Source organism: Saccopteryx bilineata, chromosome 4 (genome assembly GCF_036850765.1).
Source record: "Saccopteryx bilineata isolate mSacBil1 chromosome 4, mSacBil1_pri_phased_curated, whole genome shotgun sequence".
NCBI lineage: Eukaryota > Metazoa > Chordata > Mammalia > Chiroptera > Emballonuridae > Saccopteryx > Saccopteryx bilineata.
The window spans coordinates 28,323,136-28,341,238 of record NC_089493.1 but is presented as its reverse complement, the minus strand read 5'-3'; the positions used below and the strand labels follow the sequence as shown (position 1 = coordinate 28,341,238).

The following is an 18,103-nucleotide window of genomic DNA, read 5'->3' as shown; positions in this document are numbered from 1 at the left end:
CAGGCAGCCTAAAATACCTTCAGAAGCACAGCTGCGACCCAATCACTGAAATTAGCTTAACCCATGAAATCTGCGCACCCTCGCTTCTAATTGATAAGATCTCTCTCAATTCAGCGATCCAAGACAAGAGGCGTGATATTTTTTAGTGCCTCTCGCTAAAGGGGCGGGGGCAACTTCTGATTGATAGAGCCTCCATATTCAGGGATAAACGCTAACAAGAAGGACTTGGCAGATAATAAGGTCTATACTACACTAGTCGTAAGCAGAGACTAGTGCCTCTTCTTCCCTGCAAAAACAGGCTACAAAGTGTGGAAAGCCTGGGTTGAGAGGTCCAACTAAATGATAGGCACTGAACAGTCACCTTGACAACAATTGACTCCCACCCCCGCCTGATTACACTGGAGGCCCTGACTGTCAGAGCCTTTCCCAAAGCCTTGCACTGAGTGGGGATAGAGTGGGGATTTCCCAGCTCTTTGAGCCTCTTACTCCCCAGGCAGAAGCAGTTGCAGCCTTATAGCTGGATCACCAGGCTGCTAATTCAGAAAGGGGGGACTAGGAGAGAGAATCCAGGAAAGCAAACTCTCTCATCGTTGGACCCTGCAAACGCCAACAAGCCTTTACTTCCAGCAAGACTAAAGGCAATTATATGACATTGCCATAGAATCCCATCAACTGCAAATCCCTACCTAAGAGTGACACAGGTGCAGAGCCTGGGGTACAGAGTCACCGACCAGGAAGAAGGAGAGAAAAGAAAAAGGAAGAAGTTAACCTCTCAAAATCAAGAAAAACCCACAGACTTTACAACTTGATCCACTAATTTTTTGTTGTTGTTGTTGTTGTTTGTTTCTTCTATCTTTTTGCCTTTATTTCCTCCACCTCGGTCCTTCTATTCTCTGCCCATCTTATGCTTCCCCTTTCTTGAACTACACTACCCATGAGTGTTGCATTTTATTTTTCTTCTTCATCCTCACCCTCCTTTAAGGTTATACTCCAAAACACTTAACTCTCACTCTCTCCTCTTTTGTTTTTTTTTGTCTTGCTTTATTTTGTTTTTTTCTCTTCCTATTTTATTTCTTCCTTCGTTTTTCTCTTTTTCTTATTTTTTCCTTTCTATTCGTTTTTTCTTTTCTCATTTTACTTTCCTCCCATATAATCCTCAATCACGAACAAATTAGTTAATTTGGGACTCAAGGCTTTTTTTTGGCTTTATTTCTCTTTTTTGCTTTTGTTTTTATTTTTTTTCTTGTTTGTTTATTTTTGTGGCATTTTGGGTCCTCCCAATCCAAGGTCTCCATTGTATTTAGTCTTCGCTCCACTTAATACAACAGATTTTTACTTATTAATTTTATTTTTTCTTCTTTATTATTCTTTTTTGGTCCTTTTTTCTGGTTCCCTCTTATCCCTCTCATTATATCTCTTAGTTGACCATCACTTTCAAGCAAATCATCTTATGCTTGTCTAAGATTTTCTTCCTTTTTTTTTTTTTTTTTTTTTTGCATTTAGTAGGTCCCTACTCCCTTTTTTTTACCCCTTGAACTCTTCACCCCAAATCAGGCCCTCCATTATAGGCACGATATTTCCCTGAGGAGGGGAGAGGAGGGAAAGAGAAGAGAGAAAAAAAGGGGGAAATAATAAATTATTACTGTTTTTTTTTGTGGGGTGTTTTACCTTTTTATTTTTTTTTATTTTTTTTTTATTTTACTCTTTATTAATTCTAATTAGTGCTATCAATAAGACCACCCTCAGATGCCGATAAGAAAGAGGAAATCGAATATTATGGATACAAAAGAAAGAGAGGTAACACAAATAGATGTGGAAAAATCTATGGAGAAAAGACTTAACATATTGGAAGCCTTGGAGCTAAATGACAGAGAATTTAAAATAGAAATCTTAAAAATACTCAGAGATATACAAGAAAACACAGAAAGGCAATATAGGGAGATCAGAAAACAACTCAATGAACACAAAGAATATATTACCAAGGAAATTGAAACTATAAAAACAAATCAAACAGAATTGAAAAACTCAATTCACGAGCTGAAAAACGAGGTAACAAGCTTAGCTAACAGAACAGCCCAGATTGAAGATAGGATTAGTGAAATAGAAGACAAACAACTTGAGGCACAACAGAGAGAAGAAGAAAGAGACTCAAAAATAATAAAAAACGAGAAAGCCCTACAGGAATTGTCTGACTCCATCAGAAAGAATAACATAAGAATAATAGGTATATCAGAGGGAGAAGAGAAAGAAAATGGAATGGAGAATATACTCAAACAAATAATAGACGAGAACTTCCCAAGCCTGTGGAAGGAACTAAAGCCTCAAATTCAAGAAGCAAACAGAACACCAAGTTTTCTTAACCCCAACAAACCCACTCCAAGGCACATCATAATAAAGATGACACAAACCAATGACAAAGAAAAAATTCTCAAGGCAGCCAGGGAAAAGAAGAGTACAACATATAAAGGAAGGCCTATTAGATTATCATCAGATTTCTCAGCAGAAACTCTACAAGCTAGAAGAGAGTGGACCCCAATATTTAAAGCCCTGAAAGAGAGGAACTTTCAGCCAAGAATACTATACCCATCAAAGCTATCCTTCAAGTATGAAGGAGATATAAAAACATTCACAAATACAGAAAAGATGAGAGAATTTATCAACAGAAAGCCCCCACTCCAGGAAATACTAAAGGGGGTTTTCCAACCAGATTCAAAGAACAAAAGAAAACAACACCACAAGTAACAGCTCCACCAAGAACACAATAAAACCAAACTTAAACTGTGACAACAAAGGAAAAAAAAGGGGGGAGAGGATGGAGATTAACAGTAGCAAAGGATGATGAAGTGCAGAAATACTTATAAGATAGGGTACCACAATGAATATGGTAGGTACCCTTTTCATTACTTAATGGTAACCACCCTTAAAAAAACCACCACAAAAACACTTGATTTAAAAAAGGTAGCAACAGAGGAAAGAAGTATGGAACACAAACAAACAAAAACAAATGATAGAAAAACAAAAGAGAAGAATCAAACTAGATACAAAACTAACAGAAAGCAATTTATAAAATGGCAGTAGGGAACCCACAAGTGTCAATAATTACACTAAATGTAAATGGATTAAACTTACCAATAAAAAGACACAGAGTAGCAGAATGGATTAAAAAAGAAAATCCAACTATATGCTGCCTACAAGAAACACATCTAAGCAACAAGGATAAAAACAAATTCAAAGTGAAAGGCTAGAAAACAATACTCCAAGCAAACAACACCCAAAAAAAAGCAGGCGTAGCAATACTCATATCTAATAATGCTGACTACAAGACAGAAAAAGTACTCAGAGACAAAAATGGTCATTTCATAATGATTAAGGGGAAGTTGAATCAAGAAGACATAACAATCCTTAATATATATGCACCAAACCAAGGAGCACCAAAATATATAAGACAGCTACTTATTGACCTTAAAACAAAAACTAACAAAAATACAATCATACTTGGAGACCTCAATACACCGCTGACGGCTCTAGATCGGTCATCCAAACAGAGAATCAATAAAGATATAGCGGCCTTAAACGAAATACTAGAACACCTGGATATGATAGACATCTACAGGACACTTCATCCCAAAGCGACAGAGTATACATTTTTCTCTAGTGTACATGGAACATTCTCAAGAATTGACCATATGTTGGGCCACAAAGACAATATCAGCAAATTTAGAAAAATTGAAATTGTACCAAGCATATTTTCTGATCATAAAGCCTTGAAACTAGAATTCAACTGCAAAAAAGAGGGGGAAAACCCCACAAAAATGTGGAAACTAAACAACATACTTCTAAAAAATGAATGGGTCAAAGAAGAAATAAGCGCAGAGATCAAAAGATATATACAGACAAATGAAAATGAAAATACGACATATCAGAATCTCTGGGATGCAGCAAAAGCAGTAATAAGAGGAAAGTTCTTATCACTTCAGGCCTATATGAACAAACAAGAGAGAGCCGAAGTAAACCACTTAACTTCACACCTTAAGGAACTAGAAAAAGAAGAACAAAGACAACCCAAAACCAGCCGAAGAAAGGAGATAATAAAAATCAGAGCAGAAATAAATGAAATAGAGAACAGAAAAACTATAGAAAAAATCAATAAAACAAGGAGCTGGTTCTTTGAAAAGATCAACAAAATTGACAAACCCTTGGCAAGACTCACCAAGGAAAAAAGACACAGGACTCAAATAAATAAAATCCAAAATGAAAGAGGAGAGATCACCACAGACATCATAGATATACAAAGAATTATTGTAGAATACTATGAAAAATTATATGCCACCAAATACAACAATCTAGAAGAAATGGATAAATTCCTAGAACAATACAACCTTCCTAGACTGAGTCATGAAGAAGCAGAAAGCCTAAACAGACCAATCAGCAGGGAGGAAATAGAAAAAACTATTAAAAATCTCCCCAAAAATAAAAGTCCAGGCCCAGACGGTTATACTAGTGAATTCTATCAAACATTCAAAGAAGACTTGGTTCCTATTCTACTCAAAGTCTTCCAAAAAATTGAAGAAGAAGCAATACTTCCAAACACATTTTATGAGGCCAACATAACCCTCATACCAAAACCTGGCAAGGATGGCACAAAGAAAGAAAACTACAGACCAATATCTCTAATGAATACAGATGCTAAAATACTAAACAAAATACTGGCAAACCGAATACAACAACATATTAAAAAAATAATACATCATGATCAAGTGGGATTCATCCCAGAATCTCAAGGATGGTTCAACATACGCAAAACAGTTAACGTAATACACCATATCAACAAAACAAAGAACAAAAACCACATGATCTTATCAATAGATGCAGAAAAGGCTTTTGATAAAATACAACACAATTTTATGTTTAAGACTCTCAACAAAATGGGTATAGAAGGAAAATATCTCAACATGATAAAGGCCATATATGATAAACCATCAGCCAACATCCTATTAAACGGCATAAAACTGAGGACTTTCTACCTTAAATCAGGAACAAGACAGGGTTGTCCACTCTCTCCACTCTTATTCAACGTGGTGCTAGAAGTTCTGGCCAGAGCAATCAGACAAGACAAAGAAATAAAAGGCATCCATATCGGAAAAGAAGAAGTAAAGCTATCACTTTTTGCTGATGATATGATCCTATACATCGAAAACCCAAAGGACTCCACAAAAAGATTATTAGAAACAATAAACCAATACAGTAAGGTCGCAGGATACAAAATTAACATACAAAAGTCCATAGCCTTTCTATATGCCAACAATGAAATATTAGAAAACGAACTCAAAAAAATAATCCCCTTCACGATTGCAACAAAAAAAATAAAATACCTAGGAATAAACATAACAAAGAACGTAAAGGACCTATATAATGAAAATTACAAAGCATTGTTAAGGGAAATCGAAAAAGATACAATGAGATGGAAAAATATTCCTTGTTCTTGGATAGGAAGAATAAATATAATCAAAATGGCCATATTACCCAAAGCAATATACAAATTTAATGCAATTCCCATCAAAATCCCTATGAGATTTTTTAAAGAAATGGAACAAAAAATCATCAGATTTATATGGAACTATAAAAAACCCCGAATAGCCAAAACAATCCTAAGGAAAAAGAATGAAGCTGGGGGCATTACAATACCTGACTTTAAACTATATTATAGGGCCACGATAATCAAAACAGCATGGTATTGGCAAAAAAATAGACACTCAGACCAATGGAACAGAATAGAAAGCCCAGAAATAAAACCACATATATATGGTCAAATAATCTTTGATAAAGGGGCCAACAACACACAATGGAGAAAAGAAACTCTCTTCAACAAATGGTGTTGGGAAAACTGGAAAGCCACATGCAAAAGAATGAAACTCGACTACAGCCTGTCCCCGTGTACTAAAATTAATTCAAAATGGATCAAAGACCTAAATATAAGACCTGAAACAATAAAGTACATAGAAGAAGACATAGGTACTAAAATCATGGACCTGGGTTTTAAAGAACATTTTATGAACTTGACTCCAATGGCAAGAGAAGTGAAGGCAAAGATAAATGAATGGGACTACATCAGAATTAAAAGTTTTTGCTCAGCAAGAGAAACTGATATCAAAATAAACAGACAGCCAACTATATGGGAACTGATATTTTCAAACGACAGCTCAGATAAGGGCCTAATATCCAAAATTTACAAAGAACTCATAAAACTCAACAACAAACAAACAAACAATCCAATAAAAAAATGGGAAGAGGACATGAACAGACACTTCTCCCAGGAAGAAATACAAATGGCCAACAGATATATGAAAAGATGCTCAGCTTCATTAGTTATTAGAGAAATGCAGATCAAAACTACAATGAGATACCACCTCACTCCTGTTAGATTAGCTATTATCAACAAGACGGGTAATAGCAAATGTTGGAGAGGCTGTGGAGAAAAAGGAACCCTCATTCACTGTTGGTGGGACTGTAAAGTAGTACAACCATTATGGAGGAAAGTATGGTGGTTCCTCAAAAAACTGCAAATAGAACTACCTTATGACCCAGCAATCCCTCTACTGGGTATATACCCCAAAACCTCAGAAACATTGATACGTGAAGACACATGTAGCCCCATGTTCATTGCAGCACTGTTCACAGTGGCCAAGACATGGAAACAACCAAAAAGCCCTTCAATAGAAGACTGGATAAAGAAGATGTGGCACATATATACTATGGAATACTACTCAGCCATAAGAAATGATGACATCAGATCATTTACAGCAAAATGGTGGGATCTTGATAACATTATAAGGAGTGAAATAAGCAAATCAGAAAAAAACAAGAACTACATGATTCCATACATTGGTGGAACATAAAAATGAGACTAAGAGACATGGACAAGAGTGTGGTGGTTACCAAGGGTGGGGGGGGGGAGGGAGGACATGGGAGGGAGGGAGGGAGAGAGTTAGGGGGAGGGGGAGGGGCACAGAGAACTAGATAGAGGGTGACGGAGGACAATCTGACTTTGGGCGAGGGGTTTGCAACATAATTTGATGACAAAATAACCTAGACATGTTTTCTTTGAATATATGTACCCTGATTTATTAATGTCATCCCATTACCATTAATAAAAATTTATTAAAAAAAAAAAAAAAAGAAAAAAAAAAAAGAAAGAGAAAGAAAGAAAGAAAAAGAAAAGGCAGTAAAATCATATTACCTAAGAAACTAAAATATCACCCATGGTAGAAACAAATAATGATTAAGAGTGTCACCGGGGAGTGGAATTAGGGGTAAAAAGATGTTTTATAACCACAAGTATGTAATATTTTGATTAAAAACACTTTTTTAAGTTTAAAATATATTCAAAAATTTTAATAAACTAATTTTTAATTCACAAACATGGTATAAAGTTACCATATAGTGCTTAGGAACACAATCCTCTGGCCCTGGCTGGTTATCTCAATGGTACAGTGTTGACCCGGCATATGGAAATCCTGGGTTCAATTCCCAGTCTGGCTCACAGAAGAAACCACCATCTGCTTATCCTCCCCTCCCCTTTCACTCTCTCTCTCTCTTCTTCCCCTCCTGTAGCCATGGTTCGATTGATTCTAACGCATCAGCCTGGGTACTAAGGATGGCACTACAGTGCCTTTGCCTCAGGTGCTAAAAATAGCTCTGTTGCGAGCATTGGCCTTATACGGGGGGGGGGGGGAGTCCACCAGGTGGATCTAGATTGGAGCACATGCGGGAGTCTATCTCCTCTCCTCTCATTTAAATTTAAAAAAAAAAAAAAGGAGCATAACCCTCTAAGTCAAGACCAGTGGAGTTTGAGTCCTGGTTTAAAGTAATCAGATTATTACAAACTATCCCCTAATAATATCTGTAACTGAAATCTTACTGCATAGTATGCCACAAAGAAATGAAGAGTTATTGATTAAAGTTGAAACTTCTTTGCAAAATATACAGCAAATCATGAGTAACTGAAATGCTTGGGATGACTAAACCATTAACATTTCACAATTTATGTTAAATGCTTATCTGAAATATCTTATTGCTCTGATCCAAAGACATGTTTTTCCAAATTTTTAATGTTTCAGACAGAAGAGCAAATTATGATGTAGCTGTCATTGCCAGCATGCTAGCAAACTTAGAAATGAATACAATGTATCTGTTCAACCAACTGTCACTTCAGTTAATTTATTCATTGGTATCACACATGATTGAACATTAACTTAAGTTTAGAAAATCCTTACTTACCACCTAAAGTATCTTCCAAAAAGTAACAGTGTGAGGCAGCTTTGAAAGGAAACATTATGCATGCAGAAGACTGCCTACATGACAGCCATTCTTTTAATTGGTTTCCCTGCTTATTTATTAAAAATGATACATGACTATAAGAAATGTCACAAGTTCCAAAGGATATACACTGAAAAGTAAAAGATCCCCAATCTTTCATTCTCATGTATTATTACATATATATAAATATATGCACGATAGGACACAAGTAGGGTTTTTCTTATAGTTGTTCATATAAAAAATAATACAATAATTAATAAATAAGAATCAACAGTGTCTCACATACTCATAACTGTAAACCTACTTTTGCCCCACCCTGTATATTTTTCTTTTTAACTATAAATACACTATATATGCTTTTCTATATCTTGCCTTTATTACTTAATAATACATACATAAAGTCATCTTTCTGTATAAACAAAGGCAGAGAATACTCTTTCATTGTCTAGGTTAATGATCATCTCTATCAGTTTGAGACAAGAAACTAGGCATCATCCTTAATACCACCCTTTTTCAACTGTTGCCTTTCTCTCTTAACTTCATTTCTTTTCATCTCCACAGTCACCACCCTATTTCCACCTACCATTATATTTCTCCTCTAGATTACTGTTGTAACTTTTCACTAGACCCCTAGCATCCACTATGGGCTACTTCCAACCACAAAGAAGACCATCTCAGCAATGGGAGATAAATGGTGGTGATGATTACACAACATGAATGTTCTTAATATCACTGTAGTATACCTAGAAATGGTTAAAATGGTCAATTTTGTGTTACGTATATTTTACCACAATAAAATTAGTAATGGTTCCCCATTACCCTTGAAGTCCAAAATTCTTAACATGGCCTACACAGCTCTGCCCTACTTCTTTCCAGGTTCATCTCATACAGCTTCCTATGCTAGAGCTTTCCTGAGGCTCCTGACACCATTCTTTCCTCCCATCATCAGGGCCAATTTATACACACTTTCCGTAATTCTGAAATGCTCTGCTTCCCTTTTCAGTTAATTTATCCCTACTCAATCTTTAGAAATCAGGTTAAACTTGATTTTCTCAGGGAAGCCTTCCCTGCTCCTCTAGTCTAGGTAATGTTTTGTTACATGTTCTTAAAGAGCCAGATTCCCTTTTTTTAAAAGTATTTATCTCAGTTTGTAATAACATATTATTAACACAAATATCTCATTAAAGTCTGTCTCCTACACAAGGAGACTATAAATGCCACAAGAGCAAGAACTATGTCTTTTTTTCCTTACTTAGCATGTCTGGCACATAGCAGGTGTTCAAAGAAATTTACTGAATACATGAATATAGATCTACCTTATCCTTTTTTAACAGCAGCAAAGAATTCCACTTAAAAGAGACCATAATTTCAAAATCTAATCCTAGAATAATGGACATTTACTTCTACATTTTTGTTATTACAAACAATGCCAGATGACCACTTATGTCAGTATACCTTAAATGTAATTCTTAAATGTAAAATAAAATTGCTGGTCAAATGAAAAGTGCGTTTAAAAGTTTTACCTGACATAAAAATGAGACCAAGAGACATGGACAACAGTGTGGTGGTAACAGGGGGGGGGGGCACAAATAAAACTAGATAGAAGGTGACGGAGGACAATCTGACTTTGGGTGATGGGTATGCAACATAATTATGACAAGATAACCTGGACAAGTTTTCTTTGAATATATGTACCCTGATTTATTGATGTCACCCCATTAAAATTAATAAAAATTATATTAAAAAAGTTTTACCTGATATTTACAAGTTGCTTTGCCAAGAGGTTGTATTTTATATTCTGAGTAACCAAAAGTGTATAAGAGTGTTCATACTTAAAAAAAAATTTTAAATTCATTTTAGAAAGGAAGGGAGAGGGAGAAAGAGAGAGAGAGAAATAGGAGCATCAATCTGTTTCTGTATGTGCCCTGACCGGGGATTGAACCAGCAACCTCTGTGCTTCCAGATGATGCTCTAACTAACCAAACTATCCTGCCAGGGCTCATTTCTACAAACTACATATTCAACTTTTATAACAACATATGCCAACTTCTGGGGGGAGGGCAGTAGAGAAGTGTTAGTTTTTATGTTGGAGAGGTGTTTTTTCTTTTTTTCATACTATACTAAACATTAAAAATTAAAATATGATTATTCCTATAAAAGAAGTTTCCATAATTGAGGTAAGTAAATAAAGCTAAGTGATTAGAAAAATATTTATTGACACTTTGGAAAAATCTGTATATTTTCAAAACCACGTACTTATTTGACCTGTAGATTCTAAAAATCACTTTTCCTGTCATATAGATTCTTTGTTTTTGAAGCTTTAGTCCATGTTTTGACCCTTTGAGTAGTACAAATGTTCATGTACATCCTCATGCTTCCTGACCATCCAGAGTGTGATCGTATACATGTAAGGCAACATTAAAAAAGGCAAATATATGTTCTTCTTGTTTCTATAAATTGGTTATCAAACAAACATGATTATAAGTTAATAAAACTGTATCTAGAACTAATTTCATTTTTTGAAAAAAAACCTCAATCCCAGGGGTCAGTGAACATGAAAAAAACTCACTATTCAAAGGGTTAATCAACAGTACCAAGGCAGTAAAAAGGAAGAGACAATCACAATTAAGAATACTCACACAAAATAATAGAAAAAAAATAGAGAAAAAAGTTCACATTTTATATTAAACTAAATTTTTTCCTCAAGACATTAACATTTTGGACTAGATCCTTCTGTTTTAGGCCCCACACTAATACATATCACAGTGTACTTATATAATTATAAATGGCCTATTTCACTAACCAGTATAGCATGTACAGTTCTCCCATGTCCTTAAAATTGACCTTTCTTCTCCAGTGTTGAGAAGTAGTAAGCCTGACCAGGCAGTGGCACAGTGGATAGAGCATCAAACTGGGATGCTGAGGACCCAGGTTCAAGACTCCGAGGTTGCCAGCTTGAGTGCTTGCCAGCTTGAGTGCAGGCTCATTTGGTTTGAGTAAAGATCACCAGCTTGAGCCCAAGGACACTGGCTCAAGCAAGGAGTTACTCGGTCTGCTGAAGGCCCACGGTTAAGACACATATGAGAAAGCAATCAAAGAACAACTAAGGTGTTGCAACGAAGAATTGCTTCTCATCTCTCTCCCTTCCTGTCTGTCTGTCCCTATCTGTTCCTCTCTCTGACTCTCTGTCTCTGTCACACACACACACAAAAAAAAAAGAAGTAGTAAGAAAAAGCACCTGAACAGCACCCCTTTCTCTAGATCTTCACTATGTTCTTAACCTTGGAGCTTCCATTTCTTGTTCTGACAAACAAAGGCATTCATTTACCGGAGTTTTTCAACTGCCAAACTCTCTATCCTTCATATGACATCAGGGTGGATAACTCTTCTGCAGACTGGCATCGGTCCTCAGACCAGTGGTTAAAATATACTGATATAAACAGGCTCTACATTATTAAAAATTATAAGATTAAAAAAAAAAGCCCTTTTGATTTAACTCTTCTGATTAAAGTTTTTCTAGCACACACCAGGTCTGTCTTTAAGAAAGCAGACCCCCTTGCCTGACCTTTGGTGGCGCAGTGGATAAAGTGTTGACTTGGAATGCTGAGGTCACCAGTTCGAAACCGTGGGCTTGCCTGGTCAAGGCACATATGGGAGTTGATGCTTCCTGTTCCTCCCCTCTTCCTCTCTCTCTCCCCCTCTAATGAATAAATAAAATCTTAAAAAAGAAAAAAAAGAAAGCAGACCCTCACTACTTCTGCCCTGCCACTTAGCCAGCATATCTTGCAGAAATTAATTTGATTCTTGATAATTTGAAGTATTTTAGGTATTTCAAGATGAGTATTCTCATCAGAAGTGACCTTATTTGTGATTATTCCAGATTTATACCAGATTATATACCTTCTCATATATTAAACTTTCAATTACCATATGAATAAAAAACTACTGTTCCAAAATAAAATTTTTGGTTTAGGAAACCAATGAATAAACATAATGAATAAGTGCTCCTTTACAGAGCAAACTGCAAAATCTGAAACCAATACCTCCAGTTTTCTGTATCATCGCTCATTCTTTCCCCAAAGGATTTAAGCACCTCCACCAGCCTAAAAGAGATCTCAACTTGAGAAAATGTTGAGAAAGCTACATAAAGGAAACACCTTCTTTCACTATAAAGAGAAAAAATACTAATTAATTATAACCTATTTTATTAATTCTACCATTGAAGCAGAACATGAAGGTATTAATCTTAGTGGGTTTCTTTTAACAGTCCTTATTAATGGGACTTTCCATACAAAAGAATGTCAAATCTTTTCCACATATAGAAACATGAACTTTTACCTTAACTGGGAAGCTACATTTCCCACTTCGGACCCCTTCTTCATCTGTCTGCCACTGATGTGGACGACTGGCCTCTGGAACATAAACATCTTTCTTTCTCCTAAAACTTTGCCGTAGTTTGTTCATTTTAATTTTTACAACCTGCAGACAGAGTTAAAGAAATATGGAAAAGAAGTTATTACCTACTCATATAGTTAAACATTGAATTACAATGCTAATAAAAAACTAACATCCCAAAGTAAAGATTCTGTCTTGGGGGAAAATGAGCAATTAGTATACTTCCTTTCAGAGTAAACTAAGCTCATACAAGTCATTTCACATTTTGAAGACAACTATAATACAAGTCTTGTAAAACAACAAATAACCTCTTAGGATTTGAAGAGATGTTTTTCTGAGAACTTTCAAGCACTTTAAATGTAATGAAATATGAGTATCCCTACTGATCTACCTCTCAAATCCATTCTCACTCCTGAAAATGAAAATGTGTTCATGGAGGCCAGATTATAGACTGCTAACAATTTCTGAAAACTTTCATACTTATTAGGAAAATATTTATTCTAAAACATGTTTTTCTATTTATTTTTCTATTTATTTATTCTAAAAATTTGGGGACCTTTTTGGTTAATATTTGAAGCCACTAAGAAAAGAAGGGATATAATCACCTTTTTATAAAAAGATGCTTTACAAAAGGGAATAAAGTTTTGTTTAAATATACTTAAAGTTTTAATTTAAAAGTTCTACTAGGATAAAATTATTCTAAGAAAATTTCTTGCAAGTATTATGACTTCAGAATATACTTTCATATCTATAATCAATACAGATATGAAAGTAGTCCAAATCTCATCATTAACTGTAAATTAAAAAGTGTTAAACCTATAATGTTTTTTGTTTTGTTACTGGAAGAGGCACTTCTCTAATGCTTTCAAAGGTGCAGCAGAAATCACAAAACTACAGGGAAGGAAAAACTAAATGATAAGAAACAACAGAACATTCAAGAACCAATGAATACACATAATGAATAAGTGTCTCTTTACAGAGCAAATCTCAAAATCTAAAACCAATACCTCCAGTTTTTTGTTAAGCAGCATTGCTAAGCACCTCAACCCGCCTAAAAGAGATCTTAACTTGAGAAAATGAGTGACAAAGCTACATAAAAGAAACATCCTCTCTGTCATGAGGGTTAAATAGCAAGGGATGTAACATTAATTCCCACAAGACACTAAGGAAAGACTTGAAAATCAAAGTTTGCATCCTGAGGAAAATCATTTTGTATTTTAAAATGCAAAATGCCACAGAAGAACTATTATTGAATTAACTACTTCACAAAAACAAGTCAATCATACCACACATCTTAACAGGAAAAAATACTGACAGACAAAATGGCAATGTAAAAATCTCTGGATTTCCTAAAAATAGATTATTTCTCAATTCAAAATTCATTTACAGAGCATATGAAGTAGATATTAAATTATCAAAGTACTGGACAAAAGGTAGTCTATTCCTCTGCCTTTAAGTAGATCACTCCCTCCTAAACTCAGCTAAATGAGTCTACCTTAATCTAATAGACTTCCAAAAAGAATTCCTTCCTTGACAATACATCCTATTATACTCATTCATACCACATTTTAAAAATACACACAAATATAAGAAAATAAAAAGCACCTATATCCCTTGTTCAAGTTGGCACTCTAAGAATCTATAGGAAAAAAGCCTGTATGAGCCCTCCTTAATTTCTTTCTCTTAGCAAAACAGACTACCTCGTACCTATACCTGGGAGTCATCCTTGCATTCACCCTTTCTCTGACCAGTGACTCTAATGGTTTTACTCCCTTAGTAAATCTTTAATACATCCCCCCCCCCCCACCATCACATTAGGTCTACTAGCCTTAGACATTTTTGCTTAAATTATTGCAAAAGCCTTTTTACTTAATGGTCTCTTTGCTTCCAAGAGAGGTCCATGCCACTTTGTTCTCCTGACTACCGCCAGAGTGCTCTAAAACACAAATCTGACTATGCAATTACTCTGCTTAAAATCCTTCAGTTGCAAAAAAAAAAAAAAAATCCTTCAGTTGCTTCACTTCACTTTCAAGATAAAGTCCAAATTCCTGAGCATAGCAAACACAGTCCTTTTCATTTGGTTTCACTCACCAATCTTTTCACCAGCTCCATTCACATGCTAAGCTCCAGCCATGCTAAACTACTGTCCTCAAACAAGGCAGGCCTCTTTCAGAGCTTCTGTATATGTTCCCTCGGCCTAGAACGACCTTCCCTTATTTGCTTCTAGTTAAAGTCTACTCATTTTTAAAGTCAGTTCAGCTTTTAAGGCACTTATGAGAAACAATCAATGAACAACTAAAGTGCCGCAACTACGAGTTAATGCTTCTCATCTCCCTCCCTTCCTGTCTGTCTGTCCTTCTCTCACTAAAACAAAAGTAAAAAAAGAAAAAGAAAAAGTCAGTTCAGGAAGCTAGCTTTTTTTCCTGACAAGCCCTTACCTGACCTGGGTTAGGTCCTTCCATTTCTTATAATTCCCATTAATACCTACTGCTTACTTCTATTACTGTACTCATCAAAACTTACAGCAATTTTCTATTTCCTTAGTGGTAAACTGTATTTTGTTTAAATAGTATCCCTGCATCCTAACATAGTGTCTGCCATATATATAGCATACTATGAATTTGAAGAAAAAGATAAAATAGATCCCCATAGTATTAGATGATATTTGGTAAGAAGGGTAAACACATGTAAAACCAAAGAATCATCAGAGTTGAAAGATACTGCAGATGAAATAGTAGGTCAGCCTTCCACTGACAAAAAAACCATTTTGACAACCTCCTAAGAAAGACATCTGGCCCTGGTCAGTTGGCTCAGTGGTAGAGCATTGATGCAGTGTGTAGAAGTCCCAGGTTCGATCCCCAGTCAGGGCACACAGGAGAGGCAACCATCTGTTTCTCCATCCCTCTCTCTCCCTCTTCTCTTTCTCTCTCTTCTCCTCCCATAGCTATGGCTTGATTGGTTCAAGTGCATTGGCCCTGGGCACTGAGGATGGCTCTATCAAACCTCCACCTCAGGTGCTAAAAATTACTCAGTTGTGAGCATGGCCCCAGATGGATAATGCATTCGCCCCAGATGGGGGTTGCCGGGTGGATCCCAGTTGGGGCACATGTGGGAGTCTGTCTCTGTAAAGGGAAAGGCAAAGGCAAAGGGAAAGGGAAAGGGAAAGGGAAAGGGAAAGGGAAAAGGAAAGGGAAAGGGAAGAAAGGAAAGGAAAGAAGGAAAGGAAAGGAAAGGAAAGGAAAGGAAAGGAAAGGAAGAAAACAAAAGGGAATACATCCAACCTATACTCCAGTTATGATTTCCCAATCTTTCTTTTATAAGTCTTGCTCTTACTCAAGGTTCTGTATTTGAGGTCACTGATACTGCATCAAATACATTAATTTAAAATTAAATCATCACCTCTTATCTCCCATCCCTTAAGTCTTCCCTCTCTGACCCAATCTGTTTGGGGCAATAAAAACTGAGATCTTATTATGTGCTCGGCCCTATTGTTAATGAAGGCAGTTACAGAAATTAATATGACAACTTCCCTGTAGGTGACTCGGTCCCCTCATAAAACGTTAATTACCGCACATTATGATGACTGTAATAACAGCACTATACAGAGTATGCTCTGGAAGTAGAGTCTAGGTTCAGGATACATTTACTATTGGGGACATTGCTTGAGTTAAGTCTTAAAGGCTATATTCTCCTACTATTTGAAAACTATTATCCAATCCCACTAAGAAGTCTCTCAGGTCATTGAGAAATGAGTGACATTCTGACACACATCTTTGTTGTTTCACTTTCATCTTACTCATTAACATAAAAATATCCATCACTATTCTTGTTGAAACTACTCAGTGAACTACTTGTGAAACACCAGCACAACACCAACTATATGCTATGTTAGAAGAGGGTAAATGTTATGCAGAAAAATGTGAACAGGGTTAAGAGGGGAATTAGAAGTGTTGGAGGCAGGGATAAAATTTTAAATTAAAGCAACATTTGAGCAAAGAATTGAAGGAGGTAAAAAAGCCATGCAAATAGGATGAGAATTCCAGAAAAAGAAAATAATCAATGCAAAGCTCCTGAGGGGGTAGTCTGCCTAGAGTGTCTGACAAACAGAAAGGAGGTCAGTGTGTCCACGGCAAAATGAAGACAAGAAAGTAGGAGAGATGAAACCAGACAGGTTGCATAGGGCAGAATCACACCGAGACTTGTAGGCCAAGAGCTTTCATTTTTCCTCTGAGAGAAAGGGGGAGCAGCTGGAGGATTCTAAAGGGAAGAATTTTCATTTTACATTTGGCTGCTGGATTTAGAATGAATTGATGAGGACAAGAATGGAAGCTGGGAGACAACTAGGAGGCAACTATCATAATCCAGCAGGTGGAGGGTGAACTGGGTCCAGGTGATTCATGTAGAAGTGGTTCTGAATCTTGTTTGCATATCAGCTCTAGAAAATTCACTATTCACTGATACAGTATGTGTTGAAATCAGACAATTTATTTATTCATTTTAGTGAGTGAGAGAGCAAGAGACAGAGAGAGACGGAGAGAGGGACAAACAGACAGGAAGGGGAAGAGATGAGAAGCATCAATTCTTTGTTGTGTCACTGAAGTTGACATTGATTGCTTCCTCATCTGTGCTTTGATTGGGGTGCTACCGCTGAGCCAGTGACGCCTTGCCTAAGTCAGCAGCAACCTTGGGCTCAAGCCAGCGACCTTTGGATTCAAGCCAGTAACTTTCGGGCTCACGCTAGAGACCATAGGGTCATGTCCATGATCCTGCACTCAAGTTGGTGAGCCTGCGCTCATACTGGATGAGCCAACGTTCAAGCTGGTGACCTCGGTGTTTCAGACCTGGGTCCTCACCTGACCAGGCGGTAGTGCAGTGGATAGAGTGTCAGACTGGCATGCGGAAGACCCAGGTTCGAGACCCCAAGGTCGCAGGCTTGGGCGTGGGCTCATGTGGTGTGAGCAAAAAGCTCACCAGCTTGAGCCCAAGGTCACTGACTTGAGCAAGGGGTTACTCGGTCTACTGAAAGCCCATGGTCAAGGCACATATGAGAAAGCAATCAATGAACAACTAAGGTGTCGCAACAAAAAACGGATGATTGATGCTTCTCATCTCTCTCTGTTCCTGTCTGTCTGTCCCTATCTATCCCTCTCTCTGACTCTCGCTGTCTCTGGCAATAAAAAGAAAAAGAAAACCTGGGTCCTCTGCATCCCAGGCCAATGCTCTATGCACTGCACCACCACCTGGTCAGGTGAAATCAGACAATTTAAATGGGAGAAAACTGTATCAGATTTCACTATGAATGCTGGAATCAAAGACAGTTTTCTAAAACAAAGTAACAAAAGTTTCAAAATATGAGGTTTTATCTACTATACCAATCAAACGATCAGCTGAA

The 18,103-nt window shown here is 36.6% G+C and overlaps 1 protein-coding gene across 8 annotated transcripts in view; it reads right to left on the bottom strand.

Moving 5' to 3' along the window:
• NUMB (NUMB endocytic adaptor protein) overlaps positions 1-18,103 on the bottom strand; it is a 193,748-nt gene that overhangs the window by 75,934 nt on the left and 99,711 nt on the right. For all 8 annotated transcript variants that reach the window (XM_066278473.1, XM_066278472.1, XM_066278478.1 and 5 more), the window contains one exon: positions 12,655-12,795. In XM_066278473.1, the coding sequence (XP_066134570.1) occupies positions 12,655-12,780 (126 nt within the window). In that variant the 5' untranslated portion in view covers positions 12,781-12,795. The remainder of the gene's footprint in view (positions 1-12,654; positions 12,796-18,103) is intronic.